The sequence below is a fragment of the Ochotona curzoniae genome, unplaced genomic scaffold (assembly GCF_017591425.1).
Source record: "Ochotona curzoniae isolate NIBS_2020 unplaced genomic scaffold, NIBS_Ocur_1.0 contig_2321, whole genome shotgun sequence".
In the NCBI taxonomy this organism is placed as follows: domain Eukaryota; kingdom Metazoa; phylum Chordata; class Mammalia; order Lagomorpha; family Ochotonidae; genus Ochotona; species Ochotona curzoniae.
The window spans coordinates 8,610,667-8,638,369 of NW_024465421.1; the positions used below are offsets into that span (position 1 = coordinate 8,610,667).

The 27,703-nt window shown below is 50.0% G+C and overlaps 1 protein-coding gene across 4 annotated transcripts in view; it reads right to left on the reverse strand.

The window, feature by feature from the left end:
* ITGAL (integrin subunit alpha L) overlaps positions 1-11,972 on the reverse strand; it is a 36,208-nt gene extending 24,236 nt beyond the window's left edge. For 3 of the 4 annotated variants that reach the window (XM_040973013.1, XM_040973014.1, XM_040973012.1), the window contains exons 1-7: positions 9,549-10,110; positions 9,381-9,448; positions 7,429-7,546; positions 6,862-6,992; positions 4,719-4,864; positions 1,654-1,786; positions 1,344-1,494 (exon numbers count right to left, since the gene is read on the reverse strand). In XM_040973013.1, the coding sequence (XP_040828947.1) occupies positions 1,344-1,494; positions 1,654-1,786; positions 4,719-4,864; positions 6,862-6,992; positions 7,429-7,546; positions 9,381-9,448; positions 9,549-9,894 (1,093 nt within the window). In that variant the 5' untranslated portion in view covers positions 9,895-10,110. Of the gene's footprint in view, positions 1-1,343; positions 1,495-1,653; positions 1,787-4,718; positions 4,865-6,861; positions 6,993-7,428; positions 7,547-9,380; positions 9,449-9,548; positions 10,111-10,631; positions 10,735-11,747 lie in introns of those variants that run through there. The other variant, XM_040973015.1, reaches the window with a different exon arrangement.
* Positions 11,973-27,703: the final 15,731 nt, after the last annotated feature.

Here is a 27,703-nt window from a genome sequence, read left to right on the forward strand (position 1 = left end):
TCCTGGCACAGCAGAAATCACCCTCTTCCCACTCAGCCCTCCATCTGCTGATTGCAATGGAGCCTTCACTCATCCTAGGGCGAGGCGGAGGGCCCATGGGCTCTGCACACTCAGCCCTGGCCAGCTGGCCCAGATTGAGATGGGCTCAGAGGAGAAAGGAAGGAGAGACGCCTTGTGGGCTCAGATGAGACACGGGCGAGCTCCAAGGGGAGAGATGGGATTTCAAGGAAAACATACCAGAAGCTGGGCTGACCTCACCACTTGGTGCTTCTTCTAAGGAGGGCGCCTAGCAGTGACAAATGTCCAGCTAGTGCTCACTGCTGTTGTTGTTTTTTCTTTCAAAGGCTGAATGACAGACGGAAACATTTGTGCACATGCGCACGCACACACAGGTGGAGATCTTCTATCCACTGGTTCGTTCTCTAAATGGCTGCAGTGGCTGGCACTGGGCCAGGCCACAGCCAGGAGACCAGAACTCCATCCAGGTCTCCCACATGATGACAGGAAACCAATTACTTGAGTCATCCTCCACTGCTTTCCCAAGCAACATTAGCAGGGAGCTGGACTGGAAGTGGAGCAGCTAGGACTCCAAGAACACTTTGATAAAGAAAGGCCACTGTAGAAGTGGTAGCTTAACCTTCTGGGCCACAATACCAACCCTTTTTATTATTCAGGTTTTATTTATTTGGATGGCTGAGTCACACACACACACACACGCACACACACACACACACACACACACACACACACGTTCCATCCTCTGATTCACTTCTCTGATGCATGCAGCTGTCAAGACTGGGCTACACCAAAGCCAGGAACTAGAAACTTCACCTTAGTCTCCCAAGAGGGTGGCAGAAACTCAACCACTTGAGTCATCATGCCCTATTTCCCAGGCACCTTAGCAGGAAGATGGATTAAGAAGCACAACAGAGGGGATTCAAACTAGCACTCCAATATGGTGTGTAGGTATCCCAAGTGGCAGTTTAGCCCACTGTACCATAAGCCTGTCCCAGTGATGATGATGATGATGATGATTAGCGTGTCCTAGGTGAGTGTTTGGCTGGAGGGTGTGGGAAGGAGGTGTCTACTTCCACGAACCAGTTCACATCCCAAATGGCTGTAGCTAGGAGCCAGGAACTCAACCCAGGTCTCCCATAAGGGTGGTTGGATCCCAGGCACCATCACCGCTTGTGCGCCCTCTCCCCCAAATCCACCTTAACAGGAAGCTGGGGTCCGGAGTCAGAGGCAGGACCCAAAGGTGGGTGCTGTGAGGTGAGGGCCTTGCTCCCAGGGTGGGCATTTGAGTACAGCCTCGTGGTCCCCATGCCAGGCTGACCACTCACCCTCAATGGCATAGATCTTCCTCTGCAGCTCCGTGAACAGATCCTGGAGCTTCTCAAATGTGTCCAGAATCTTCACAAACTCTTCTGTGGGCTTGGAGGCGAACTTGTGGAGCGCCTCCTGGCTCTCCTTGGTCTGGAAAAACTTTCCGATCTGTGAGGGAGTGCGCAGCGTTAACTGGTGGCCCACTGACCTCCTGCCAGTTTTCAGTGAATTTCTTTTAAGACTCAACCCCAGAGAGAGAAGATCTTGGGGGTTCAAGAATAGGAGGGGAAAATGAGATGTAAGACGCAGTGCAGCCTGGGCCCGTACCCCGATGATGTAGCGGATGATGTCCTGGGCTGCGTCGATGCTGCCGCCGTCAGTGGCCTCCCCATCGGTAATGATGATGAGGACTTTGGTGGCATCTGGCCGGGCCCCCAACTCTGGCTGAAACACATGTTTCCTGTGTCCAGGAAGAGAAGATGTGTGACTTCCCAAAGCCAGGGCTGAGGTTCATCATTTTCTTAATTATTTTTATTAAACAGTTATTATTATTATCTTATTTGAAAGGCAAAGTGTCAAGGAGAAAAGGAAAAGGAAAATTTTCCATCAGCTGGGTTACTTCCCAAATGGTCACAACAGTCGGGGCCAAAGCCAGGAGCCAGGAGCTCCATCTGGGTCACCCACACGGGTAGTGGGAACTGAAGCACCATCCTCCCTTGCTTTCCCAGGCACATTAGCAGAGAGCTGGATTTGAGCAGCCAGGACTAGAATCATACTGCTAGAGGATGCTGGCATCACAAGCAATTGCTTAACCAGCTGTGCCACAATCTTGGTCCCAAGCAGTACACAGCTCTTGTGGGCACAGCAGCTGGCTTTGTGCAAAGCCTCTAATCTATGGCTCTGCCCTGAGTACCCGCTGTCCCTCAAGCTTCTGGGCACATGGACATGTGCCTGCTGTGGTCCTGCTGCTGGAGCTCCCTGCCACAACCCTCCACTCCCAGTGGTGCAAGCCCTGGCACTGCCCCTCTTCCGGGCCCCTCTGCTGCCTCCTTGGCACCCTCCGTCGTCCAATACCAGCCCTGCAGCCAGAGAGTTTTTGTTTGTTTTGTTTTGTTTTTCTTTTTTAATTCCTGTGCTCAGAAGCCAGAGGCTCCTCACGAAGAACCCCAAGGTCCACTGATCATGGAACCTCCTTTCTCCCCTCACACTGCTCTCTGTCCAGGCTCCTGGGTCTTTCCTATTCCCCCCTGCCTGGAAAGCCACCCCTGAGCACAGGCACAGCTTCCCAATCTCACAGACAAGATGCTGTTCGAACGTAGCTTTTTTTTTTTGGCTGGGTGTTGTGGTGTAGCAGGTGAAGCTTCCCCACGTAGGGACATCTGTAGCCCACATCAGGACTGCCTAGTCTGAGTTCCAGCTACTCTGCTGATCCAGCTGCCTGCTGATGTGCCTGAGAAAGCAGTGAAGGATGACCCAGGTCCTTGAGTTCCTACCACCCACGTGGGAGACCAGGATGGAGCTTCTGGCTCCTGGTTTCGGCCTGGGGCTCCCGGTGCACAGAGATTTTTCTGTCTCATTCACTATTGCATTCTCAGTACCTAGAGTGCGGCCAGCTACTTCCCAGAGACCAGTTAGGAATAATTTTTCTATTTTTCAACAATTCTGAAATGCATCAAAGAAGGATATGCAACAAAAATGATATGTGCCCAAGGAAGCCTGAACCACTGACCAGCTGGCCCTTTGGGGAAGCAACTGCTATCTCCTGATCTAGAAAAAAGCCCGAAGCCAGGTGCCCAGCGAGTATCTATGATGTTCGCTCCCACATACTTTTGTTCCCAGCACGAACACCTTTTAGGGTGTCGCTCTCAGCCTGGGGGGACTGCTTTCTCTAAGAACCCAGGGAAGCGGGCGGATCTTGGGGGTACAGTGGATTAAGTCACTGCATGAGATGCTGGCATTCCATTATCTCTTTCTTTGTCCTTCTGCCTTCCAAGTAGATGAAAATAAATAAATAGTTAAAACAAGCCCGAGGAGGACTTTTTCTAAGACTCCCACAGAAGGCGGCTCCAGAATCCGCCTCTGTGCCATGAAACCCCCATGACAAGATAGCGCCAGCTTCGTGCTGGGGGACCCCTGGACATCTAACCTAGACCTGGCTGATTAGAATTTATCTACCGGGCCTGGCATGGCCTAGCTGCTAAAGTCCTCGCCTTGAACATGCCAGAATCCCATATGGGCGCCGGTTCTAATCCCAGCCGCCCCACTTCCCATCCAGCTCCCTGCGTGTGGCCTGGGAAAGCAGTTGAAGACAGCCCAAAGCCTGGGGACCCTGCACCCGCGTGGGGGACCTGAAGGAAACTCCTGGTTCCTGGCTTTGGATCGGCTCAGCTCTGACCATTGCGGTGACTTGGGGAGTGAATCATCAGACAGAAGATCTTCCTCTCTGCCTCTCCTCTCTGCATATCTGACTTTGCAATAAAAATAAAATCTTTTTTCAAAAATTAAAAAAAAAAAAGAATTTCCCAAAAACTGTTCAGCTGGACTGAGGCTGCCATTTGCAGAGCAGAGGTAGCCTGACCACACCCCCGGCTAGGCCTTCGACAGCAATGGTACAACATGGACATGAGCCACCAAAGGAGCCTGGGAGGGGAAGCGCTGGGCTCTGGTGTGCTGAAGTGCACATGTGTCGGTGCCAGCTTGCGACACAAGGTGAAGACTCGCAGCAAGAAGACCAAGTGCAACGATGCAAAAGCTTCCTCCCACCACGCCACTCGGCAGGACGGTAAGCCCAGGAGGGTCCCACGGTGAGAGATGCAAGCCCTCTCCCTCCCCAGCTTGATCTCAAGTTCCTCTAATGTTTAAAGGAGACAATTTTAGAACACACTACACCCTCTCGACAGCATCTAGCCGGTCCACCCAGGACTAAACCTAAATTCTATATTGCAGATTAGGTTTCCCAACGTGGGACTCAAGCATCATGAACAGTTTAAGGAGAAAATTCTCAAGGAGAATTTTTGGCCATTTTGTTTCAAATCTGAGTTCCAAAGCTGATCCTCAGTCAGGGCGTGAGTCTAGCTTGAGCTGCCGGGGTTCACACTTACTTGCCAAGTCTTGATTTTAGAACTTTCTCCATCCCCGCCTCGTGACTTGGCAGTAAGCCCTACCCCGGGGAGCTCTCCCGGTAGCCACTGCTGAATCTCTCCTCTGAATGGAGTCACCACAGGGCAGATTTCTGAGGCTCGGCACTGCGATCGTCTGGATTAAAATGGCTTCCCCTGTGTCCACACCATAACGCACCCCTTTCCCTACCGGCCTGTTGCGTCCCCATGCCACGCAGTTGGAGGATACCGGCTCACACAGGACAGGTGGATGCGCACACCACGGGAACTCACGCGACATAGGTGATGGCCCCGAAGGTGTTGGTTAGCAGCTGCATGTGCTTTACGTTGGCCAGCAGTATGTCAGGGTCCTTCTCTCGAACATAATCCAGGAAAGTAAATTCTGTTTTATAGTCCGAAGAAAACTGAACAGCAGCAAACTAGAAAACAAAGAGAGAAAGGACGGGCAGTGGATCTCTTCTTCTTGTTTGTCTAATCCAATCTCTCCTTCTACCCCATTTTTTTTTTTTTTTTTAGAGATGTATTTATTTTGCTTCAGTGTGGTAGCCTGGAGACTAAAGTCATCACCTTGTGTGTGCCACCGGTTCATATCCCGGCTGCTCCACTTCCCTTCCAGCTCACTGCTTGTGGCCAGAGAAAACAGTAGAGGATGGCCCAAAGCCTTGGAACCCTGCAACAGCATGGGAGACCTGGGGGAGGCTCCTGGCTCCTGGTTTCGGATTGGTTCAGCTCCGCTCATTGCAACGACCTGGGAAGTAAACCAGCAGATGGAAGATCTTTCTCTCTGTTTCTCCTTCTCTCTGTAAATCTTATTTTCCAATGAAAACAAATAAATCTTTTAAAAAGAGAGAAAGATACACTTATCTGTACTACAAAACTAGATTTACAGAGAGAAGAAGAGACACAAAGAGAGATATTCCATCCGCTGGTTTATTCCTCAAGTGACCACAATATTCAGAGCCGTGGCGATCTGAAGCCAAGAACCAGGAGCTTCTTCTGGGTCTCCCATGTTGGTGCAGGAGCTCAAGGACTTGGGTCTTCTTCTGCTTCTTTCTCAGTCCATTAGCAGGGAGCTGGATGGGAAGTGGAGTAGCTGGGACACAAACCAGTGTCTAGATGGGATAATGATGCTTCAGGCAGAGGTTTAGCTTTCTATGCCATGGTGCCAGTCCCTCCCCTTCTTCCTTTTAAAACTTTACTTCTTTAAAAAGCAAAGCAACAGAGACAGAGTTCCCATCCATCTTGCAGTTCACTTCTTCATGCTCAGTTTGGTCCTGGCAGGGCCTGAGGGTGGGAGCTGGATCTGACACAGGGGAAGCAGGAAGCCAAGCATCTGGGCCATCCCCATGGTTTCCCTACTATCTGCCTTGGCAGGAAGCTGGGTGCAGGTGCAGGAACCAGGGAACAAACCCAAGGATTCCCTGTGGGTGTGGGTGCCTTCACTGGCATCTTCAGCTTTGGTTGCACACCTGACCCTCCCCACCTTTCCTTTTCATACAGGACCCACATGACTCACTCCACATCCACGCATCCAATCACTCTTCTGACAAGGAGGTAATATGAAATAAACACAGACATTCAGTGAAATAAACCTCTGTCTTCTGAGCTTCTTCCTGCCTCATCAGGGACGAAGGGGAGTGGCTCACAGTAGCCATCTTAGGGTCAACTGACCCTAGTTAACCTGACACAGGTGTATGGGCCGGGAACAGCCACCTGAGGCCAGGCCACTCAGAAGCTCTTCTCTGAGAATTTGAAGTCTGCAGGTAGAAGGCTTGACCCAGCAGAAGGTTAAGCAAAACAAACAGGCCAGCCTTGTGATATACTGGGTTTAGCCTCCACCTGTAATGCTGGCATCTCACGTGAGTGTTGGTTCAAGTCCCCGCCACTCTACTTCTCATCCACATAACTGCTAATGCACCCGGGAAAGGACGGCGAAAAAGGTTCAGGTGCTTGGGACCCTGCTAACCACATGGGACACAGACTAGAGTTCTGGGCTCCTGCCTTTTGCCTGGCCAAGCCCCAGCCACAGTGGCCATTTGGGGAGTGAACCAGGAGATATCTTGTCCCTGGTTCTCAAATAAACATAAAACAAACACCAAGAGAAAAATAAATATTCAGGAAATCTCCATGTGAATTTGGGAGCTATCCACAAGGACCCGTGAGCTTGGCTAGCCCATGGATCCAGCTCATAGAGTAATACAACGTGGTCAACCAAAGCAGAAACAGAAACTGAAATGAGAACCAAGGAGGATGCTAGGAGCCGTCTACTTCCTAGAGCTTGCTCCTTTCCGGGGTCCATTTACAACCTCACCCTGGGACCTAGAGAGACCTCCTTGGACAAGTTCTTTTTCTGGCTCCAGTCAGGTTAAGCAAAGACCTGTGGCCCACAACAGACACTCTCAACTCGTGTACTCACCTGGTAGGAAGAGTTGCCGAGTTTCCTCATCACATCCTTCATGAAATCCAGAATCTTCTGGAATTCATTTTGCTGTAAACTGAGTGAGCCATCAAACAGGAAGACGAGGTCCACGTTGCCCTTTATGCACTCTGCAGAGGCATGCAGAAGGTGTCTGGTGAGACCAGCCAGCTGCTGCCGCACCCATGAAAGGCAGCTGTTTGGTGGTATTTTAACTGTTAAAACTCAGCACCATCTGGGTAGGCATTTGGCCTAGTGGTTAAGACACACATGTCTCACTGTGGAATGCTCAGGTTCGATTCTTCCCTCTGTTCCCAGTTCCATCTCCCAGCTCCAGCTTCCTGGGAGGCAGCAGGTGGTTGCTCCTGTCATCGGGTCCCTGGTACCTCCACGTGGAAACATGACTCGATCTCCTGGCTCCCAGCGTCAGCCCTCCGCCTAGCCCAGTGCTACTGCTGCAGTGGGCATTGGAGGAGTGAAGTGGCAACCAGAAGCTCTACCTTGTCTTCCCACCTCTGGACGCAGCTGCCAAGATCAGACAGAAACAGCCAGTTGCCAGTTCCTTACCCTGATAGCCTGGGCGCCCTTGCAGGACAGGACTTCTCAGAGGCTGGTTGAAGAGGTAGCACAGCCCGCTCAGATAGGTGTTCTGGTCACATGTCCGAGACAGCCCAGGGTCACAGACCTGAAGAAGGCAAAGCAAAAGGCCCGGGGGTTCCTCTTGCTGCTGTCCCCTGGACACCGTCACCAAGGGTAAGAACCTTCCCAGACCATGTCCCTTTTCTCCACTGCCCAATGTGCAAAGCAAGGCAATTTTGTCCCCACCCTGGCCCTGCCATCCATCCCTGCATCCATTCTACCAACACTCAGGGCTCACTTGGCACTCCTTTTATTTATGGTTGGGCCTGTGCTTCACTTCCAGAGGTGGTACCTGCTTTTGCTAAAGACAGGGAAATAACTTTACTCAAAACCCATCAGAGAAATAGATGGCGTGGGTCTAGGACCAAGTGTTTCTGTCTTAAGGCCCAAGTCAGTCATTGGATTCAACAGTACCCACTGCCACACACAAATGAACCGATCAGACCCCAAGTCTCCACTGTTTATCACAGCAGAGGCTTCCCTGTGATGCAGCACCTCTGGGCATTTCTAATTGTCACGTCTTGCCAGTCAATGCTATTGGATTGCACTCCCCTCCCCCCATCAGAACACAGTGTCAGGCCTGACCCGCAAGGGTAGCTAAGTAAAGAAGCTCTAGTTCAACCCTGGGTCAGAGTTCCACTCAGTTGCTCTTCTAGCTCTCACCCAGCTACGTCAGAGGATGCTGGCTGGGATACACAAGAGATCAATGGGAATAAATCACTGGGGGAATCTGACCTGGGCCTTACCCTAAGGGCTGGTGCTGTGACCTAGGCATGGTAAAGCTTGTGATGCCATAGCCCATTCAAGAGGGTCTGGTTGAGTCCTGATGACTCTGCTTTCAATCTAGCATCTTGCTGATATAGCTGGGAAGACAGGGAAGGCTAATCCAAGCGTCTGGATTCCTGCCACTGACGTGGGGAGATCAAGATGGAATTCCTGGCTTTCAGTTTTAGCCTGGTCCAGATCTGGCTGATGCAGTCGTTTGGGGAATAAACCAGTGGATGAAATCTCTCTCTCTCTCTCTCCTTCTCTCTCTTTCTATCCAGCTCTTTCATATAAATAACTAAATCTTTTTTTTTCTTTTTTAAGATTGTTTTTATTGGAAAGTCAGATTTACAGAGAGAAGGAGACACAAGATCTTCCATCCACTGGTTCACTCCCCAAGGACCGCCAATGGCCAGAGCTGAGCCAATCTGAAGCCAGGAGCTTTCTCAGGGTCTCCCATGCAGGTGCAGGGTCCCAAAGCTTTGGGCCATCCTCCACTGCTTTCCCAGGCCACAAGCAGGGAGCTGGAAGGCAAATGGAGCAGCTGGGATACGAACGAGCACCCAGATGTGATCCCAGGGCATGCAAGGCAAGGACTTAGTCATTAGGCTACCGCGCCGGGCCCAAATAACTACATCTTTAAAACAAAAATAGTAATAACTGAAACCTGCACTGTGGTGTACAGCAGGCAAAGCCACCTCCTGCAGTGCTGGCATCCCATACAGTCCTGGCTGTTCCACTTCCAAACCAGCTTCCTGCTGATTGCCTGGGAAAGCAGCAGAGGATGGCCCAAGAGCCTGGGGGCCCTGCATCCTGTAGCACACCCAGAAGAAGCTCCTGGCTTCAGACAAGCTCAGCTCCAGCCATTATGGCCATTTGATAAGTGAACCAGAGGATGGAAGAGTTTTCTCTTTCTCCTTTTCTCTCTCTGTAAATCTGCCTTTCAAATAAATACATCACTCTTGAGAAAAACAAAAAAAAAAGTAAAATTTGCTGGCTCGCAGTTGTTTCTCAATAAATACTCCAACTCCATTTGATCCTTGCCCTTTCTGTCCATCTTTCCTGCATTCAGCTTCGCAGGTGCCAGTACCATCAGCCCCCGACACAATCCTTACCAACAGGTCTCCAGCTGTGGGGTCTGTCGCCAAAGTCATCCCCAAGTACTTGGAGGTGTAGTTGGAACCTGTGGGCAAAGGAAGAATCACAGACAGTGTTGTGGAGGCTGGCCTTGAACCCCCCCCCCCAGAAACTTCACGGCCCAGGCCTCCTCGCCAGCTACTCACCACCCAGGCTGACTGGCAGGCAGTGTCCAGTGCCCGGCTGGCACTCGTAGAGGCTTCCTGTGCTGTTCCCCTCGCCCGGAGCGCCCACGACAACCCTAAGTGAGAAATCTGTCCACTGAGGAGCAGCAATTCTTTGTGCACCCACTCTTTCCTTACACAGGGGTGTCCACGAACTGACCCCAAGTCCACCCTGGGTTAGGTGTCTCAGGGCCCTCAGCTGCTCTCCTTCAGGAAGATGGGGGGACAAGGACTCCCAGTTCCCAAATCTGCCTCCAGAACATTTGAGGTGGGGGAGGAGGCTCCTGGTACCAGTGCTATGATGGCACCCGGGAATGCCCACAGCCATGAGTCCAGCACCAGCAGGGCTCCCTGCTCAGGCGCACCCAGGGAGGCAGCAGGGGAAGGCTTGGGGACTGGGTCCCTGCCACCCACCTGGAGACCTGTTGTGGGAATTTGAGGAGTGAACTAATTCATCAGTTTGTCAACAGATCTCTGTCCCTGTTTTTCTTTTCCCTTACTTATTTGAAAGGCAAAGTTACACACACACACACACACACACACACACACACACACACACACAAACACATGAAGTCTTTCTTCTGCTTGTTGATTCAAAAAAATTGCAATGGTGGGAACTGTACCCACCCAAAGCCAGAAGCTTCCTCCCGGTCTCCCACCTGAGCGTGGGAGCCAAAGCCCTTGAGCCAACCTCTGCTGCTTTCCCACGTGCATATTCAGGGTGCTAGACTGGAAGCACAGCAGCTGGGACTCGAACTGGGGCCCATTGGGGATGCCAGTGCTACAGGTGGTGGCTTTACTGACCTACCCCACAACCTTAACTCTAACCCTCTGCTTTTGAAAAAAAAAAAAAAGTAAACCCGTTGCTTTTGTTTTAAGTAAGAATAATAAACTTATACGTAAAAGGGGGCACAGGACAGGATGCAGACACTTAAGGGGGTGTGACAGCTCGGGATCGCAGAGGCCTTGCCCCCCCACTTCCCAGGCTGCTGGGCCTTTCCTGAGCTGTCCCACAGGCAGCCTGTGCCCCCAGGAGGGCCTGGCGGGAACAGGGTCGCAGCTCACCTGTCTCCGACCTGCAGCACACGGTAGCCAAAGTGCCTCCCTGCCGGCGGAAAGGAGAAGCTCTGGGCGCCTCGTACCTCCAAGTTGTAGCCAGTGGCCGGCACTGTGGGAGGAGAGGAGGCGTCAGGCTTCCAGCACCCCCAGGGATCCCCTAAGCTCCCGCTGTTGCTGTCAACCCCCTCAGTGGCCCATGGATGCCAACCTCCCCCCTCACAGGACTTTGACCTTGGGGAACATAAAAGTCAGGACTTGCTGCCCCCCACCAGTCCCCAGAGCCAAGGCCAGCTTCCTCCGTGGTCTGAGGACCCAACTTTCGGTGACACAACTTTCGGTTTGACCTCTTTGGCAAAAGGCAGGATGCAGTGGGAGCAGAGAGCCCAAGGAGCCCGGGTGGGGTGGGGGTAGAGGTGTAACTCGGAGCCCAGGCAGGGACTAGAACGGGGACGCCCCAGGGACAGGGCTGCGCTCCCCCTGCACAGGTTCCTCCCCTTGTCAGGACCACGGCGCCCACCGGGGAACCCAAGTGGGCAGCCTCAGGCTTCCTCCCACAGACCCTGTGGGTTAGCTCCCCTGGCTCCTGTCAGGCTACCGGCTCTCACCGGAAGCTCCCCCTGCTCTGCATCCGGCCAGGGACCAGCGGGTCAGGGGGTCCAGTCTCCACTTCCCCCCTCCACCTAGAATCACAAACTCTCCACTCCCCCACTCCCAAGAGCCTGGGCAGCATGGCCCACCTTAAACTATCTTTCCCTGTGTCCCAAATTCCTCCCAGGCCCGGGGGTTGGGTCACAGCATCCAGGGATGATAGGGCTGCTGGCCAATGCACTTGTTGAGGTGAAGAAGTGAGAGCAGAAGCGTGCTCAGGGAGCCTCGCGGTCAAAGCTGCTACAGACCAGAGCCTGCGTTCTCCGCCCAGCTCCAGCGGCCTCCACCACCTGCCCCAGGCTTCCCCATCTCCCTTTTCCCCCACCAACTGCCTATGCAGTGGGCTCTGGCCTTCTTTGTCTTTCTCTTCCCTTCCTCGCTCCCTCTCTGTCCACAGCTGGTCCCAGGTTCAGGGTAGCTTCAGCAGTCTCCTCTGTCACCAGGGCATATCCCCTGCCCTGCCCTCTTACCTACCCCAGAGAAGCAACCCGGACAACACGAGCCTCGTTAGGAAGATGGTGTGAGATCGCTTCATCCTCCAGCGGCTGCAGGGGGCCATGGGCCCACGGGCAGTCTGAGGGCCCTTGGGACTTGGTGTAGCCTAGAGGGAATGAAAGAGGGAAATGATAGCGGCCCGGGGCCTCAGGGCAATGGGAGTTTCTCACAGAGGCACCAGACCGGGTGACACTGGGTGCCGTCGGGGCGGCAGGGGGGTGCCTGAAGGGGTTGTGAAACCGCATGGGCTCAGAGAGGAAGTGTGAGCAGCTTAAAGACACTTCCTGTGCCGCCTTGTATTTTCACATCATCCCATGGTGCCTGCTGCTGCCTCAGTTCAACCTGCCAGCCATCCTTGTTGTCTCTCACCAGCACACCACCTGGGGACCAGGCCTCCCCAAATGGCCATAACATGCAGTACTAGGCTGACCCAAAGCCGGGAACCAGGAGCTTCTTCCAGGTCTCCCGCCATGGATGCAGGGATCCAAGGCTTTGGGACATCCTCTGCTGTTTTCCCAGAGCATTAGCAGAAGAGCTTATAATGGAAATTGAGTTCAAACCAGCCCCCATATGAGATGTTGGCACTATACGAAGAGGATTAGCCTGTTGAGCCACCACATCAGCTCCTCCATTTGGGTTCCAAACAATAACAAACGAAATCCAAGAATAGAAGAAAACATTTGCCTCTCATATCTCTGAAAAGGGATTCAGAATACATATTTTTAAATTCTTATAATTTACTAATAAAAGGGCAAATGTCCTAACTGTTGAAAGAGCATAGGGTTTAAACAGTTGCTGGAGGAATGGAAGGTCTTTCTCTATGTCTCGCCTTCTCTTCGTAAATCCGCTTTGCTTTTCCTTTAAAAATAAATGAATAATAAAACAAATAAACAAAAGGAATAGGGTACTTGTTCATGCTGTAATATGGATATATCTTGAAACAATTCTATATGAAGGCCTGACATGATTGCTCAGTGATTAAATCCTTGCCTTGCATGCACCGAGATCCCTCATGGGTGCCAGTTTGTATCCCAGCTGCTCCACTTCCCTTCCAGCTCCCTGCCTGTGGTCTGGGAAAGCAGTGGAGGACGGCCCAAAGCTTTGGGACCCTGCACCCACATGGGAGACCCGGAGGAAGCTCTTGACTCCCAGCTTCAGATCGACTCAGCTCTGGCCATTGTGCAGCTACTCAGGGAGTGAACCAGTGAGTTGAATAAATTCTGTCTCTTCTTTCCAATAAAAATAAATAAGACTTAAAAAGAAAAAGAAAAAGAATTATGCTACATAAAAGAAGCTAGTCACCAAAAATCATCTCTTTCCCTCTCTCTGAGTCTTTGGAATGAATAAGTAAACCCTTTTTGAAATGAGAAAGGAAAAAGAAAGTAGATTAGTGAGTACCAGGAATGGGAGAATAAGGAATGGACAGTGAGTATTTTTGGAGTCTCGGGTTTCATTTTGGAGTGATGAAATGTTGTGGGGTTATGTAGTGGTGGTGATTTCACAATTCATGATCATATTAATAGCCACTGGGGTGGGCCTTAGAACAGAGCAGATGGAGCCACAGCTGGGGACTCTGGCTTCCCATGTCGGAGAGCCTGAGATCAAGGCGGCAGCTTCTCCACTCCCTCGCCAGTTTCCTGTTAAAGTGTCAGGGAGACAGACAGAAGCTGATGGCACCGTTGTTTGAAACCCTGACTCCACGTGGGAGACCAGGGAGACCAGGATGGAGTTCTAGGCTCCTGGCCTCAGCCCTGGCTATTGCAGGCATTTGGGGAGTGAACCAATAGGTGAAAGATTTTTCTGTCACTCTGCCTTTCAAATCAATTAATTACTTTAAAAATCTATACTGAATTTTACTTCTTGAAATGAGAACTTTTTAGTGATATGTGAATAACATCTGAATAAAAAACAAATAATAATACATGAAATTATGCTTATGTTTTTTTTTTAAAAGCGTAAGGACATACAAGCAAACTCTAAGGAGTGGTTGCATCTGCCGAGTGTGTTTCATGTGATCACCGTCTTGTCTCTATGTTTCTTTACAAGGGTGCACACTTTATTACTTCTTTCGTTTTTAAGATTCACTTATTTATTTGCAAGTCAGAGTTACATACAGAGAGAAAGTCTTCCGTCTGCCATTTCACGCCCCAGGTGGCTGTAACAGCTGAGGCAGGGCAAGGCTGAAGCCAGGAGCCTGGCCCATCTTTTGGGTCTCCCACATGGGTGTAGCAGCCCAAGTCCTTGGGCCATTTCTGCTGCTTTCTCAGGCTCAGTAGTAGGGAACTGGATCAAAAGTGGAGCAACTGGGACTAGAATCGACACCCTTATGGGATGCTGCTCTGCCTTCACGCTGGCCCCCCAATGTACCATTTCAAAAAACAGAATAACCACTTTAACAACACAGAGAAATATTAAAAACACGACAGAATAGAGGAACTGTGTTTACTCATGGGAAAATGGGAAGGGCATTTCAGATTCTCCCCGGACTGTGAGGAAATCCTACTCAACTTGCAAGGTTACTGCCAAGGTCACTGCCCAAAGAGGCTTCTGTAGATAATTCCCATCTGAAGAACCAGGAAGCTACAGCACAAGAGCAGATGTTGTAATCAGATGATGTCAGAGAGGGTTCTTAAAAAAAAGTTGGGCCCAATGCAGTGGCCTAGTGGCTAAAGTCCTCACCTTGCATGTGCTAGGATCCCATATGGCCGTCAATACTAATCCCGGCAGCCCCGCTTCCCATCCAGCTCCCTGCTTGTGGCCTGGGAAAGCAGTTGAGAACGGCCCAAAGCCGTGGGTCCCTGCCGCTGCATGGGAGACCTGGAAGAAGATCTGGACTCCTGGCTTGGATTGATGCAGCCCCGGTCATTGCGGTCACTTGGAGAGTGAATCAGTGGCTGGAAGATCTTCCTCTCTGTCTCTCCTCCTCTCTATATATCTGACTTTGCAATAAAAAAAAAAATCTTTATTAAAAAGTTCAAATCAGATAGTTATACTGATTTCCTTGATCTCTGGCAGAGCCATTCCAATTCCCATAGAACCAAATTCTTCTGTTTTGTTCCAAAATTGCAGAGATTATAGCTCAAATTTTCAGCATTACAAACTTTTAAAATATTCATCCCTTATTCTTTTTTTTTAAATTATTGATTTATTTGAAAATCAGAGTTACAGAGAGAGAGGCAGAGATGAGGAGAGAGGTCTGCCGTCTGCTGGCTGATTTCCCAGATGGCTTGCAACAAGCCTGTTTTGGGCTGAAGCCAGGAGTGAGGAGCTTCTTATGAATCTCCCACATTTGTGCAGAAACCCAAATACTTCCACTTTCCTTTCCACATCAGTAACAGGATAGCAAGTGGAGCAGCCAGGACTCCAAAAGGTATCTATACGGGATGCTGACACTGCAGGCAGTGGGTTAAGCTGCTATACCATAAAACTGGCTCCAAAGTCTTAGATTTTTTTTGGGGGGGGGGGAGTCACCCAGCTGTAGGCAACTGGCTGGATTGTCTTGTAACTAAACAACTGGGCCACAGCATCTGCTGGCATGTGCAAGACCCCAAGGCTGGGAATGGAACTCATGGGGAAACATCAGAGACTCCCATTCCAGGCCACTGCTTCCACTGGTAAGCGTAAGAGCTGGGACTGGGGGCAGGCTAGGCTGCTGCACTTGCTGACAAGTGCCAGAACTGGGTGCAAGTCATGTCAGCCTGGATTGCAGGATCCCCAATTTGCACTTATGGAAACTTAAAATGTATTAGAGGCAACAGGTAGGATATATGAGAAAAAAGGGACAGAGGAAACTGCCTCAAAGCTTCCATTGCTAGACTAGGTTTATGCGTACTTTTCTATTGGCAAGTACATTCATTTCTGGATTTTCCCCCAATATTTATTGATTTGTATTGGGAAAACAGATTTACAGAGAGAGAGAAACAGAGAGAAAGATCTTCTATCCACTGATTCACTCCGCAAGTGGTCATAATGACTGGAGCTAAGCCAATTTGAAGCCAGGAACCTGGAACCTCTTCCGAGTCTCCCACATGAGTCCAGGGCCCCAAAGCTCTGGGCCATCCTCTACTGCTTTCCCAGTCCACAAGCAGGGAGCCGGATGGGAAGTGGAGCTGCTGGGATTAGAACTGCCGCCCATATGGGATCCCAACATGAGCAAGGTAAGGATTTAGCCATTGAGCCATTGTGCCAGGCCCTCAATAGCTTTTTAAAGTTTCATTTATGTAATTTATTTGAAATGAAGCGTGACAAAAAGAGAGAGAAAGTGATGCTTTCTGCCAGAGGCCAGCTCCAGCTGAGTTGGGAACTCGAGAAGGGTGCGTGGAATAGGCATAGAGGGAAAAGAAATGGACCACTACAATTTCAGGATCATAATGGACCATGCAAGGAAGCTGTCCCCTTTATTTATACAGAAGCAGTCACAAACTCTGGCACAGACCTTTCACATCATGGAATTACATCCACTCGACCACAGAGTTACGGGCCCGAGCAGTACAATTACAAAGTTTTCTTTAGGGGCAGTTTGACATAGCTTCAAGGGGGTCACAATTTATAACAGCTGGAGAGGTGAGTGAGGAAGGATTGTGCATTCCTTGTTTATCTCGGCCTGCCAGCCCCTGCCTGCTCTCCTCAGGTCTGCGCTCCAACCTTGGAGCCGCCTGTGACAACCAGACCCCGATGTTGGATTATCTATGGGTTAATAATGCTGGAGCCTTGATTTATGGGGATTGGGGCTTTGGCACTAGTTGGTCATTAGGCCTGCAAGCTCACACAGTTAGCCAAGCAAGTAAGCAGGAGTTACACAAGCAAAAAGAATTGCAGTTAGCAATGAGCCATGTTTACTCCATTTTGATTTCAACTCTGCAATGGACAAGTGAGTGTTTCCAAGGATAATTCTGCCAATTGTTTCACCTTAAGACAGGGCATTATCCATTCTGACATTGAGGCCAGGAATTCCTCAGTAGACAACACATATTAATCAGTAATATAATCCTACTACAATTCTCATTCTACTACTTATCTTATCAGTTAGAGGAAAAAGTATATCACAGAGGGGAAACGATAAAGATCAGAAACAGAAAAACTGCATAGATTACCACTACAAGTAGCACTCAATAACCCTAAATTAGTTTGAAAGCAAATTAGTTTGCATAATACAAGTTAGCTTGTATTATGATGTTAGTACAAACATTCTTGAGCTCTTCCAGCCAATGAGCCATAAGAGCAACTGAGACAGCACACATTGTTACAGGCCCGTTCACCAGGATGTGATCAGCAACATTAACTCCCAAGCTCACATTGCTGGCGGGGGCAAACAACAATGCCTCAATAGATTACAGAACTCTTAGCAGGGTGGTTGGGTGTCCTTGCAAAGGGAGGTGGAACTGTGTTCAGGTGGTTGCAGAGACGTCCACTGGGCCCTGCCATGCAGCGGGAAGCTCCCCGGGTCCTGCCAAACAGGGGAGCTGTTCTCTTCACAGCTTTGTGTCATCCATACCTGCTGCATGGACCCCAGCAATTTTGTCTGCTGGTTCATTCCCTCCAACGGTCATAATAGCCAGAGCTGGGCCGTGCCAAAGTCAGGAGCCAGGAACTCCGCCAGGGTGTCCCAGGTAGACATCAAACTTGAGCACTGGGCCATCTTCTGCTAGCAGGGAACAGGAAGTGATCAGACACACTCTCTCGTGCCTGACCTGGTTACATTTTCTAAAACTGGGTTTGGTTATTTGTCACCCCATTTCCTTAGCATTTGTGAAGGTAGTTGCTCGCATGAGGGGTTGTTGCTATTGATGCTTCTGTAGCAATTGTTACAGGGTGTGACTCGCCTATCACTGGGTCAGATCTCAAAACAATAATTGCATCACAGGGTTGGCCAGTTGAAATCAGCACAGCTAATGGCGGAATAACTGACCAGAAGAGAAAGTAAGCAGAGCCAGAATTATTGGATGCACTTGCAAGAAAGCATTGAGCCCAGAAGTCAGGCAGAGGCTGACGGCCAGTCACCATGGCTCGTGATCTGAGGGAAGCATCTGTAGCAGCTGTCCCTGCTGACTTAGGGTGACTGTTGCCAGAAGCTTGTTTGCAGGGGAACATCCGAAGGATGCTTGTGATTGTACAGCCTACAGTTCAGGAAACACCCTTATGCCTGCACTATTTCCTTAGTCATGGTGGGTTTTCTATGGTCCATGAGCTTTTCCCAAGTAGGTGATATGCAGCTGGATGGAGCTGGTCAGCTACCTTGGGACCATCCTCCACAAGTACTCCACAGACTACTTCAACAAAGTGTTTGCACCTGCATCGTTTGGGAAGCATAAACCTTGACTTTTCACAGTTTTAAAGGCTGGGCAGCCCAGGGATCAAGGTCAGGGTCTGCTTCGAAGGCGGCACCAGCTCATGGCGTCCTCCTCATGGTCCCACTTCTACCCCCTTTTGCACTTGGGATTAAGTTCAAAGGAATAGAAGCTTTCAAACCCTCGCATTCTGCCTGTGATCTCCCCAAGTTCATATCCTTCCCACAAAATACATTCATTCCATCCTAAGGGCCTCAGAAGTCCCCACTGGGTCCAGCATCATTTTTAAAATCTGAATCCAAAGTTTCACCTAAACCTCATCCGAGCCAGATTTGAGTGGCATTTTTAGTGTGATTTGTCCTGAGGCAAATTCCCCCTCTGGTTGTAAACCTGTGAAACTCAACAGATCCCAGGACACAACTGCAGGACAGGCACAGGCACAGAAGCTGGGTTTCATTCAGAAAGGAGAAATCAGGAAAAATAAGTAAAAGCCAGTCCCGACCACACACAACATCCAAAACTGCAAATGTTAAATGTTTTTTAAAAGATGATTTCTGCATAGTTCTCAAGGCAATCCCAGGTGCCTTGGAAAGTTAGGCGGAGATGGCTAGGTTCTCACAGCTCATGCCCTCTGAGCACCCACAGAGATGGCACAGTTTGGATGCTGCCAACATGTCCTTCCTGTGCCCTCCTGAACCACACCTGAGTGCACTTGAGACTTAGATCAGCTAAGGAGTGCTGCTGTTAGAATGAATGAATAGAAACTTGAGGTAGCTCTGGGCTATCTAGGGTCACTCCTTCCCCTGGGTCACTCCCCAGGTGGCCACAAAGGCCAGAGTTGGTGCTAGTCTGAAGCCAAGATCCAGGAGCTTCTTCCTAGTCTCCACATGGGTATAGGGGCTCAAGCTCTTGGACCGTTTTTGTTGTTGTTGTTGTTGCTTGCCCAAACTCATTAGCAAGGAGCTGGATTGGAAGCAGAGCAGCTGGGACATGAACCAGTGCCCATACAGGATGCAGGCAGCATCGGCGGTGCCTTTACCCATGATCCACACCACCAGTACCTTTCCCCAACACCTCATCTCGTGCAACCTTCACCAACACAGGAGTCTTGAAGGGACATGTACATCTAAAGCACAATAGGACAAGGAAACTACAAGGTGTTAATTAGGAAGCTTCCAATATTCTAGTCAGGGGCTCCAACAGGAAGCAGCAGGTGGTTCCCCTGAAGCCTGGCGGCCGAGATCACAAGCTGGGACCACAGCGGGGAATTACTGAAGCAGGATGCATCCCACACATGTGAAAGCATGCGCGCACACACACACACACGGCAACACCCACACAGGGAGCAGTCTTCCTTCTTTACTCTCTGGCTTCCTTTGTGACCTGGCTTGCCTGTGCTCTGAGGACAAGATCTTCTGGGCCACATCCCTGTGCCCTTGCTGCTGTCTGATCTCTCTCTCTCTCTCTCTCTCTCTCTTTTTTTAAGTATTTATTTTTATTGGAAAGGCAAATTTACAGGGAGATGGAGAGACAAAGGAAAAGATCTTTCATCTGCTAGCTTACTCCCCATACAGCCGCAATGGCCAGAGCTGAGCTGATCTGAAGCCAGGAGCTTTTTCCAAGTTTCCCATGGGGGTACAGGAGCCCAAGGATGGGAGTCACCCTCTGCTGCTTTTCCAGCTCATTAGCAGAGAACTGGATCAGAAGTGAAACACCCGGGACATGAACCTGTGCCTAGATGGAATGTTGTAGGTAGAGGAGTAGCCTACTGTACCATGGTACTGGCTAATGAAATGCTCCTTTTGCCAATTCCTCCCACCCACCCCAACTCCCTGGCAGCCTCTGATCGGCTTTCTATCTATACAGCTTTACTATTCCAGAATATTGTATAAATGAAATCCAATCATATGCCTGGTTTGCCTGCTTTCATTGACTTGGCATATGTTATTGAGAGTCCTCCACAGGGGTGCAAGTCCAAGGTCTCAAACAGCTGAGTCACAGTCACGATTACCACAACTGCTTCCTGTTCACCCACTGGGTGACATTTAACTTTTTCCAGTTTTTAGCAACTCTGAATAGAATTGCTGTCAGTATTTGGGCACAGGCTTCTCTATGGGCTAATGTCTTCACTTCTCTTGCATGTATTCCTAGGAGTAGGATTGTGAGACCACGTGAGACATGTAGTTCTCCCTTTGTAAGAAATTGCCAGACTGCCCTCAAAAGGTAATGGGCATTGCCACCAGCAGGACTCTGAAGTGACACTAACAAAGCAGAGGATGCCCTAAACACAACTGATACTGTATTCTGTGCAATAGGATCCATGGAGACTCAACATCAGGTATTTGACATGTTTATTTATTTTCGTCTACAGAGAGACACACAACGAGGCAGAGCTTCTAAATACTGGTCACTTTTCAAATGTCCCAATAGCCAGAGTTGGGTCAGGAGGAAGCCCAGAGCCCAGGATGCCATCTCAGGCTCCCACGTGGCAGGGGCCCAAGCACTTGAGCTGTCATCTGCTGCTTTCCAAGGTGTACATTAGCAGGAAGCTGGATTGGAAGCAGAGTGTTGAGGACTTAACTGGGCACTGTCACATGGGATGTGGGCAGTGCAAGCAGTGGCTTAACCCGCTGAGCCACAAGGTCCACCTTTCAACATATTTAATTTGGATGTCACGCTGTTTTTCATATTTAATTTAGAAAAACAATTCTTTGAGATACATGTGGCTATAGTGGTGACAGCTGGGCTGATCTGAAGCCAGGATCCAGGTTTGTTTTAGAGGCATTTCATGGGGTAAGGGAAGGAGTTGTGCAGTGCGGGGCCAACATGAGGAATGCTTCCCACATGTGCTTCTTTCTCCGCACCCCATCTTCACCTTGACCCAGGCCTGCACTAACATTCCATGTTTCACAGCGGCCTCCCTGCTGATTTCCCTTCTCCTTCCCACATCCACCTGAAGCAGACAGGGTTCAGGGAGACGCCTGGGCTCAGCGGCCCCTCTCACCAAGGGCAACAAATGGAGTCCTGGATCAGTTCTCCTTGTCCTCTCACCTCTTTTCTCAACTGAAAAACATGGGGATTCCAGTGCTTCACCTTCAAGTGTCATATAAAATAAGCCCTGAGTCCCGTCCACATCCTTTTTCCTCCTTGGAAACCCGGAACTGATCACCACCTTCGGCTCAGTCAAGGCCCTCCGGTGGTTCCCTGCTGCCTAGCCATCAGCCCAGTCTGTGCTGCTGTCACAGAGTGCCTTGGGCTGATTTGGCTCATGCTTCTGGAAGCTGTGAAACTCAAGATCAAGGGGCCACATCTGGAGAAGGCCTTCCTCATTCACAGACACAGCACTCCTGCATAACAGACACATGCACAAAAACCCAGACACAAACACATACACACTCAGACACAATTCAGCAAGTGCACACACTGCCATACACAGGAGAGGAAAATGAATGGAGCCTGAACCTCTCCTAGTGCCATAAAGAAGAGCATTCGCAGCTGGTGCTGTGGCATAGCTGCTTGAGCCACTGCCTCAAGTGCCAACATCCCATACATACACCAGTTCAAGTCCTGGCTGCTCCACTTCTGATCCCACTTCCTGCTAATGTGCTTGGAAAAGCAGTGGGGAATGGCCCATGTGCTTAGGTTCCTACACCCACATGAGAGAATGGATGAAGCTCCTGGCTTCCCCCTGAGCCAAGTGAGAGCTGTGTCTGGGCATGGACCAGGTGTGGCTTGGCTGCAACACCCAACAGTAAGAACCAGAAAGGATATGGGCCAACTGGACAGGGACATTGTTCCTGCCAGGACAAGAGGTAGATGAAGTCAAGGACCCACTGGTGCGCGCAAGATCTGCCACTGGGAGGAGACTGCTTAGAGGAGCTTGGAGAGCTCCTTTGTCAGGTTGCAGTACCTTCAGGTAAGCACAAGAACCAAGACAAGAAGCAGCTCAGACCAAGTCAGGTTACAGTAACCACTGGCATACATGTGGGTCAGATCTGGGGTGGACACAGTTTGTATCATCCACTGGCAGATCTGGGAACCAGGATGGGGAGCAGGAGGGACCAGGTCGGGCAGGAACACCAGCCAGTTCACTCTGGAGCCAGGAAAGGGGCTGACTGGGAAAGACTAAACTGCAGCACCAACCAGCATAAGCTGGAACTGGGAGCAGGTTGGATTGAACCAGGCTTAAACACCTGCTGGTAGATGCCGAGGTGAAAAGAGCCATGCCAGTCTGGGAGTGGATGCTGTGTCTGTGAGCCCTGGGGATGGAAGGATTGGTAGGTCCTTGCTGCTTGGTGGGTGCTGGGTTCATGAGCCCCAGGGGTGGGATGTCTGGTAGGGCCTGGGTCATCTGGTCTGGGTCCTAGGGCTCACCTGCATGATGGGTGCTGGGTTCCATGAGCCCCAGGGTTGGGGGTCCTGCCAGGCCCAGGTCACCTGGCCCAAATCCATGGCACCACCTATGAGAACTGGTTCTCCACAGTGTAAAGGATGGAGTGCTGGATGGTAGACCATGTGGACGTAGAGGATGTGGTAGTCCACTGTGGCCTGCAGAGGACATCTGGTACCATAGCAGAGAATGGAGAACAAAACATATGGACACTACTTTTGCCAAAGGACAACAGCAAATGTCTGGGAGAATGGAAGCTCTAAGGTCTACTTAGAATTAGTGTCAGCCAATGGACACTAGCAGGGACTCCTCATCCATAGATTGGCGAGATCATCAACATTTCAGAACTATTGCATCTACTTGGGAAGAACGTTTGGAGCGTGTGCTACGTTGGGGCCATGGGTTGATATCAGGTGGCTGTTTCCCATCCTCAGGTAATGAGAGGATTGGGAAGCTGGATATGGCTTCTCCCCTTATCACCTCCCCCTCCAGGAAATGGAAAGAAGAAATGGAAAGTTTGGAAACAATGATCACACCCACTTCTCTCTAGGTCTAGCTCCTTCTCACCCTGATCAATATGTAAACTTCACCTAAAATAATGAAGAACAAAAAAAAGCATTATTCATTTGTCAGAACAGAACTCCTTTTCTCTGCCCAGTGTTTGTGGCACAGCGGGCAACTCATTCACAGTGTAGTACTCTGTATGGAGAGACAGCCACTGGACTGCCAAAGCAAAGATAAGGAACTGGAAAACCTCATAGCTGGAAACAATTCATATTGGAGTTTTTAGTTAAAATATCACTGAGAATGTCACCAAAAAATATGTATTTTGGGGACCTGCATTGTGGCACAGCAAGGCAAGCTTCGGCCTGCAATGCCATCATCCCATATGGAGTCCCAGTCTGAGTCCTGCCTGCTCCTCTTCCAATGGGAGAAGATGGCCCAAAAACTTGGGCCCTTGCCACTAGTCAGGGAGACCCAGATGGAGCTGCTGGTTCAATTCTGGTCATTTGGGGAATGAGACAGCAGATGGAAGATCTCTTTCTAAATATATGTATATATTTAGACATATTAATAAATACATATATATATCACTCTGTTTTTCCAGTAAATAAAATGATTTTTTTAAAAATATTTTATTTATTGGAACGGCAGATCCACAGAGACAGAAAGAAAAATCCACCTGCTGGTTCACTCCCCAGATGGCTACAACGGCCAGAACTGAACCAATCCGAAGCCAGGAGCTTCTTCTGGGTCTCCCATGCGGGTACAGGGTCCCAAGGCTTTGGACCATCCTCGACTGCTTTCCCAGACCACAAGCAGGGAGCTGGATGGGAAGTAGAGCAGCTGAGACATGAATGGGTACCCAGATGGGATCTCAGGGCATATGCAAGGCAAGGATTTAGCCACTGAGCCATTATGTGAGGCCCTCAGATAAAACATTTTTTTATATAAGAAGATTTGGTTTCAAAACACACAATGTAAGTCTTGTGTGTTAACTAAAAACATGTTTAAAGAGATGTGTTTGTTTGAAAAGCAGAGTGAGAGAATGAGAGAGACACACAACAGAACTTCCATGTTTTGGATTCCCTCCTGAAATGACCACAGCAACTGGAGCTGGATCAAGTTGAAACCAGAAACCAGAAATGTATCCAAGTCTCCCACATGGGTGCAGGGGCCTAAGCACTTGGGCCATCTCCTGCTGCTTTCCCAGGCGCATTAGGAAGGAGCTAAATTCGAACAGAGCAGCCAAGATGCAAACCAGCACCCTGATGTCGGTCAAAATATTTTTTTTCAATTGAAAAAAAAAAAAGTTTTGAAGTGAGGGGAGAACAGAGCAGCTGTGCAGGGAACTAGACATAGCGAGAGACAGGACACCTGTTCAGCGGCCTGTCTCACTCCGATTTCTTTACTTTCATCCTGAGTCGTACTTCTCAGCCACTCTGCAATAAATCGAAGATCAAAAAAGCAAAGATGTGGCAAACAAGGAGCTTGAGGCAGACCTCTGACCCACACAACTGGCCACACCAGGCTGTGGCCGGATAACCAGGCCAGGCTTCTTGCCTCAAACACCGAAATCCAGGTCAAAGCCAGCACAGACACTGCTGGCTGCCCTGGGCAGGCACAGGGCTCCTAACCCAGGCTCTCCACCCACCACTTCCTCCTGGGGGAAGATGCCTGTGACAGCTTGGGTCCCCACGGGCCTCCTCTTCCCCCTCCCCCACCTGCCTGGAGGGAGCACAGTGGGCGGGGCTTAGAGGCCCACTGGGCCCTTGTGACCTCACAGCAGCAGGACCTGGGCATCCTAAAGTTCTAGAAACTCACCCTGCATCCTTAGAGAGGGCTGTACTGGCCTGCCCAACAGGTAGGAACTCACAAGGATGGCAGTCCTGGTGGTGGGAAGGGGGCCACACACGGTGCCTGGGAGCCTTGGGTCCAGATAAACTCAGCCCAGGGTTTCGTTTCCAACCTCTAGGTGAATGATTTTTTTTTTTTCTAGTAACCAGGTGCAGGTAACACCCTAGCTGTCCTGTTGAGAAATTCCCTTCCCCTCTCTTCCCCTCTCTGGACCCAGGTTCCTTCTTTTGTGTGGGGAGTCTCCAGAAAGTTCCAGGAAAATGTGTATTGTGAAAAGGTTGGCATGGGTTTCAGCATTTTGGGGCACTGCAATAGCTTAGTGTTGAGTTCCATTCCCCACAACTTTTTTTTTTTTTTTAAACAGGAAAGTGGGTAAGACTATTATTTCCAGATTTTTTTTTCCTGTATCTGGAGTAAATGGGGAGATAAAGGGAGAAGCTCCACCTAGTCTCCCACCCAGCCCAGGTCCCTCATGTCCCACAACTTTTTGAAACACCTGCTTCTGTGACTCATTCGACCCAGGACTCACAGGTCTGTGAATTCAACCAGAATCACACTGACCCTCCTAGGCCCCTATCGTTGCCTTATCACCCTGCCTGCCAGCACAAGCCCTCTGGTTTCCTGCTGGCTCCCCCACCCCTATTGCAGAAAGCCCCATAACCTTGCCCTTGGCCTCCACTTCCTGATGTGTGGGATGCCTCGGCCATCACACTCTGGCTGCTATTTTCTTTATTATTATTTAAAGATTTATTTTTATTGCAAAGTCAGATTTACAGAGGAGGAGGAGAGACAGAGAGGAAGATCTTCTGTCCAATGATTCACTCCCCAAGTGACCACAACGGTAGGTGTTGCACCAATCTGAAGCCAGGAGCCAGGAACTTCTACCAGGTCTCCCACGTGGGTGCAGGGTCCTAAAACCTCAGGCCGTCCTTGACTGCTTTCCCAGGCCACAAGCAGGGAGCTAGATCGGAAGTGGAGCTGCTGGGATTAGAACCCACGTCCATACGGGATCCCGGCGCTTTCAAGGCGAGGACTTGAGCCGCTAGGCCAAGCCCTCTGGATGCTATCTATTCTCTGGCCAAGACATTAGACTCAGAAATGCTCCTGGTGGGCCCTGACCCAGCTAGCGCCAGAGCCAGAGGGGAAGGGGACGTGGCAGAGCTGGGGAAAGTGACTCTTGCAGCTGTGATGATGTCATGGTAATTGGATTTTCCGTAGCCAGGCTGGCGAGGGCTCCTTTCGTTTTTACCAATGTCTCTCCCTCTCTGTATGTTTCTCTCTCTCTCTCTCTCTCTCTCACACACACACACACACACACACACAGTGCTTCCAAAAGTTGGTAGGAAATGCACTTTGCAATTTGTGTTATCTATATTATGTATCTGAAAGGCAGAGAGAGAATCTCCCGTTTGCTGGTTCACTCTGCCGTATGGTTGCAATGGCCAGGGCCAGGCTGAAGCCAGGAGCTGAGGACTCCAGCTTCCCATGGGACGGGCATGTGATCACCACCTGCTGCCTCTCAAGATGCATTAGCTGCAACTTAGAACTGAGAGTGAATGGGGGTCAGTGCCGTGGTGTAGTAGGCTAAGTCTCCACCTGCAGCATAGCATCCTATAGGGGCCCTGGTTTGTGTCCCGGCTGCTCTACTTCCCATCCAGCTTCCTGCTTATGCCCTAGGAAAGCAGGAAAGGATGGCCCTATGCCTTGGAATCCTGCACCTGTGTGGGAGACCTGGAAGAAGCTCCTGGCTTCGGATCAGCTCAACTCTCGTTGTTAAGGTCATTTGGAAAGTGAATCAGAGGGTAGAAGATCTCTCTCCTTCTCTGTAAATCTGTCTTTTCAATAAAAAAGAAAGAACTGAAAGTGAAGCCAGGACTTCAACCCATGTATTCAGATATGAGATGCAAGTATTGCAAGTGGCTGTCTTAACCACAGTGCCAAACTCACCCTGGAATGAAAAGGTTTTTATTTTGCTACAAAGGTTTTTATTTTGAAATCCATTTACAGTTTTGTATATAAATATGTAACATGTTTTGTGTCACATGTTCCATGAGCTTGAAGATCCATCATTTACCTGAAGTTCAAATTGTGGGCACCTGCATATCTTTTAATCCCACTTTTCGGGATCTGTTGTGAAGTCCCTTAGTATTGAAATGGCAGCCATTGTGCTACAGGAAGAGCGCCCTCCCCTCTGAGGACGGAGGCTTCCTGGGCCTCCCCACCCCCGGAGTCTCCTCTGCTCTTCCTCCTCAGAAAGTCTGCGGGTAGGGTCTCACTTCAGTTCTCTGCACAGGCCCAAGGAGTCTGGAACTGCCACAGTGGGCCACGCCCAAGCTTAGCCTGCTCCACAGACAGGGCAGCGGGGTGGTGGGGACCTCTGCCTGGTCTTCTTGTGACACCAAGAACACCCTGCCACCATTCTCCCTTCCAGCAGCCAATGAGGACATTGTCCAGCCTCTGAGAGTGCCCCTTGAGTCCTTTTCGAAAAGAAATCAAAGAGGGGGAGGGAGTGACTGGAGTGCCCAGGGGGCAACCGCATTTTGCTTAATTATTTTGCATCACTGAAAGCTATAATAACATTATAACATTGATATTAATTGATACATTAATACGAATTACTATTAATATATATGCTGTCACCACTTACTGGACACTTCCTGATCCCTCCCAACACTCTTCCTCCAGCTGAATATTCCTGAAGCCCCTTCCTAGCTTTGGTTGCTTGGCCAACCCTCCTGGTGCTTAGGAACAGGATCCGGAGGACCACCTTGGGCGGCTATCACGAAACCCTGGGAGCAAACCAGACACAATCGTTCTCCCCAAAGACTGGAAGAGGGTATCACATCTCCTCTAACCTCATTGCTCACACACACTCTCTCTCTGGGCTATCTTTGTCCACC